General features: G+C 54.3%; 1 protein-coding gene across 1 annotated transcript; it reads right to left on the bottom strand.

Annotated features, from left to right (window-relative positions):
• Positions 1-1737: 1737 nt before the first annotated feature.
• On the bottom strand, positions 1738-2809 carry LOC120676012 (ethylene-responsive transcription factor 4-like). Its single transcript, XM_039957221.1, has one exon. It carries the CDS (start codon positions 2704-2706, stop codon positions 1978-1980), a length of 729 nt encoding a protein of 242 aa, XP_039813155.1. The 5' UTR covers positions 2707-2809; the 3' UTR covers positions 1738-1977.
• Between the last annotated feature and the right edge of the window lie 773 nt (positions 2810-3582).

The raw sequence follows: 3582 nt of genomic DNA, 5'->3' as shown, positions 1-3582 counted from the left end.
AAGAATTACTGTAGGTGCACCAAGAAAAACCAAAGCATGCAAGCGGGCAAGGAGTAGTAAAACGACGGAAAGCGGTAACCTTCCGGAGGCGCGGCGCGCGGCGGGCCCCACGGCGAGGAGAAGCTGCCGCCGCGCGAATCACTGCCCCCTGATGCCGGCCCTCGCGCTGCGCCAGGCCCACAGCTGTCGGCCGAGACCACGCCCGGTCCTCGCGCCGCATCCGGACGCGGCCGCCCAGAACACGGAACACGCTCCGCGCCCCAGACCCGGATCCGGCACGCGCGCCGCGCCCACAGGCCTACAGGCCACAAGCCCCCGCGCGACGCGAGCGCGCCCACCCACCGTGGGGAGCCGCAGGGCGCGGCGCGCGCAGGGGATCCCGCGGCCGGCAACGACGGGGCCAGCCGCCGCGCACACGTGTCGCGCGGGCCCCCGCCCACACGCACACGTTATTCTCAAGGGGTGTGTTTAGTTCGCGAGAGAGCTGTTGTAGCATATTTCGGTTTTATTTGCCAATTATTATTTAAATATGGAGTAATTAGTCTCAAAAAATTCTTCTCGTCATTTACAATCAAATTATATAACTAGTTATATTTTTAACTATATTTAATACTCTATGTATGTATCGTAAAATTTAATGTGATGTGCGTCAGTGAAAAATTTCGAGAACTTTTCGAGCACAACGCAGCCGCGATTCCGTCGTACGAGCAGATCGTCGCCGGTGCGGAAAGATCCAGCCACCCCCCACAGCTCGAGGAGTCGTCCCGTCCACACCTGCCTCCCCGCCCGAGGCCCACGACTCCGCCCGCTCCTCCTCCCAGGGCATCTTCCTTTTTCCTTTTTATTTTTTCCTTCCCAAAGATCAGCGCCCGCCCTGGTTCCCTGCCGTCTCCTCGACGCTGCCAGAGCACCCACGGATTTAAAAAACCATTCCGGCGCCGCAAATTGGCCACGGTGAGAACAATAATTACTGTCGTTATTCACCGGGAAAGGCCTGGAAACACGTACTGCGAGCTTGGATAACGACGCTTCTCTGCTCCCTCGGCCAGCCCAGCAGGCAGCAGCGGAGGAGGCGCACGTCGTTTCCTTCCAAATCAGCTTCATCACCAAGGAGGATCCGAGCTTTGTCGAGTCATTAGGCAGGGCATGCAGAATAAGATGCATGACAATAAATTGTCGTGTCGCGGACTCGCGGTGACGGCAACAAACGGTGAGGGCTGCAAACGCACAAGGCGGCGCCCAATAAATGGTGACCTGCGTTTTCCCAACCATGGCAGGACACCTTTTCTTGAATGGAAAGATCGAAAGGAAACGTCTCGAGCACTTGTGCACGAATTTACTCGGTGTTTTCTTTTCCTCTGCATAATAGTAATAATCTCAGTAGAACTAATAGAATGAAATACTAGTACATAATTTACTCCATATCAGCGCCGGCTTGATGTGTCTAGACAGACGAACAGATCTCAGGCCCTTTAGTTCAACTGCAAAAAAATTTTGCAAAATTTTTTTTTGCTAATTTGATGTACTAAATGAAGTTTATTTACAAAACTTTTTGCATAAATTGTAAATCGCGAGACGAATCTAATGATGTTAATTAATTCATAACTAACGGATGGTTACTGTACCATCACTGTTGCAAATCATAGATTAAGTAGACTTGTTAGATTCGTCACGCGATTTACAGCCTATCCATGCAAAAAGTTTTGTAAATAGACTTCATTTAGTACTCCATGCATGTATCGAACCATTCAAATGTGATGTTTTTTTTTGCGTTTATGGTTTATGGGGTGGGAAAGCAACAGATCAATTCCGTCCTCTGGCGGAAAAACTATGTACACAGGCTTCTCCGTCTCTCACAGGCTACTGAACAAAACTACAGGCTAGAGGACCAAAAAAAAAACAACAGAAGTAATATTCCTAAGGCAAAAAGGAAAGAGAAACTACGAAGTCGTCAGCTAAAAACTCTGGTGGGTGTGGCTAGTTCTCCGCCGGCGGCGGCCAGTTCAGATCCAGATCGAAGGAGACCTCCTTTTTTGCGGCAACCGCGGGCGGCGAAGGGGTGCGATCAACCACCGACGAGGAGTCGGAGTCGCTCTGCGCGACGGCGGCCACGGTGACCGGCGGCGGGGCGACCTTGAGCATCCGGTAGCCGGCCGCCGCGGCCGCGGCCGCTGCCGCCTGTTCGTAGAAGTAGGGGTTCGGGGTCGGGCGCGCGACAGGGTACCCTTTGAAGGGAAACCGCATGCCGCCGGGGGAGACCGCGGTCACGGCCGCCGCCCGGTGGAAGAGATCGAGATCGAGGGCCGGGGGCAGCGGCATGGCCTGCATGGGCGCCTGGACGCCGCAGCCGCTGCCGCCTCCGCGCGAGTCCACGGTGCAGTTGCTGCTGGGGCTGCCGGCGCCGGCGCCGGCGGCGACGGGGCACTGGGACGCGAACGGGAAGTTGGTCTTGGCCTTGGCGCCGCGGAAGTCGCGCGCGGCAGCGTCGTAGGCGCGGGCGGCCTCCTCGGCGGTGTCGTACGTTCCCAGCCACACGCGGCTCTTCTTGGCCGGGTCGCGGATCTCCGCGGCGTACCGCCCCCACGGGCGCTTCCGCACGCCCCTGTAGTGCGGGCCCATGCCCAGGCCTCCGACGGCACCGCCGACGCCGAGACCGAGGCCGGTGGCCGGCGGCACCGGCGACTTGTCCGCCGCCCGGGGCGCCATGGTGTCCAAGTGGCGTGTGTGTGCGGGTGTTCCGGTTCAGCGAGGAGCTGCGCGTAGAGAGGGTGGGTGTATGGAGTCTAGGATAAGGCAAGGGGGCAGGCGCGGCATTTATAGGCGGGCGCCGGGGTTAAAAAAGGGGAGCAGGCAAGGGGGAAGACGAGCGCGAGTGGTGGAGCGGAGAGATGGAATAAAACTCGGCGCAGTCAGCGAGCGGTTTGACTGTCCTCTCCTCGCCGCCGCCCCTCTTCTTTAGCGAGGCGGCCATTAAAATTAGGCGGCCGTTTTTCCGCTTCCGCCACCTGCCGGCCTCGCAAATACGTAACGTATGGCAGGTGTTGCGGGTGGCGTTTTCCTTTATGCCCCCGGAGTCTGGTCTGTCTTTGCGCGAAAGTGTCCTGGTCTTCATGCTAAAGAAACCCCCAGCTTATATTGCTCGAGAAAAAACTGAGTTCAATGTATGAGTACTCGCTGGACGTGTGCTTACTTTTTAATTTCAACAGTTTATAGTATGTTGTAAAATCCGCCCATTGCTGACATTTTTTGTTGATTAAACCATTTGTAGAATATTGGTGTACCATTGGAGTTGCTATAATTTGATCATTAAAAGGAGTATCGACTCCTGTTCATGGTCTACTTCAAATATAGTGATCCTTTTCAATGAGTGATAATTTTAACATGAGGACGCAATTTTAATTGCTCCGTACTAAGTTGCATGATATGAAGCTTTAAACAAACTATATGAATTGAAGTGAAACTGATGGCTTTACTTAGAATAATAACGCTATATGCTTTTCACGGCAAGTTGAAGCATAGCTTCTTGTTGGTTTTGTAACAACAAACACATTACCATGAGTAGTAAGGTGAAATAGCTTAAAG

Source organism: Panicum virgatum, chromosome 5N (assembly GCF_016808335.1).
Source record: "Panicum virgatum strain AP13 chromosome 5N, P.virgatum_v5, whole genome shotgun sequence".
In the NCBI taxonomy this organism is placed as follows: Eukaryota; Viridiplantae; Streptophyta; class Magnoliopsida; order Poales; family Poaceae; genus Panicum; species Panicum virgatum.
This window is presented reverse-complemented; position numbering and strand designations above follow the sequence as displayed.

What these genes read in the sequence shown, in the direction of transcription:
- LOC120676012 (XM_039957221.1), bottom strand. Translation starts at nt 2,706, where the DNA reads ATGGCGCCCCGGGCGGCGGACAAGTCGCCGGTGCCGCCGGCCACCGGC.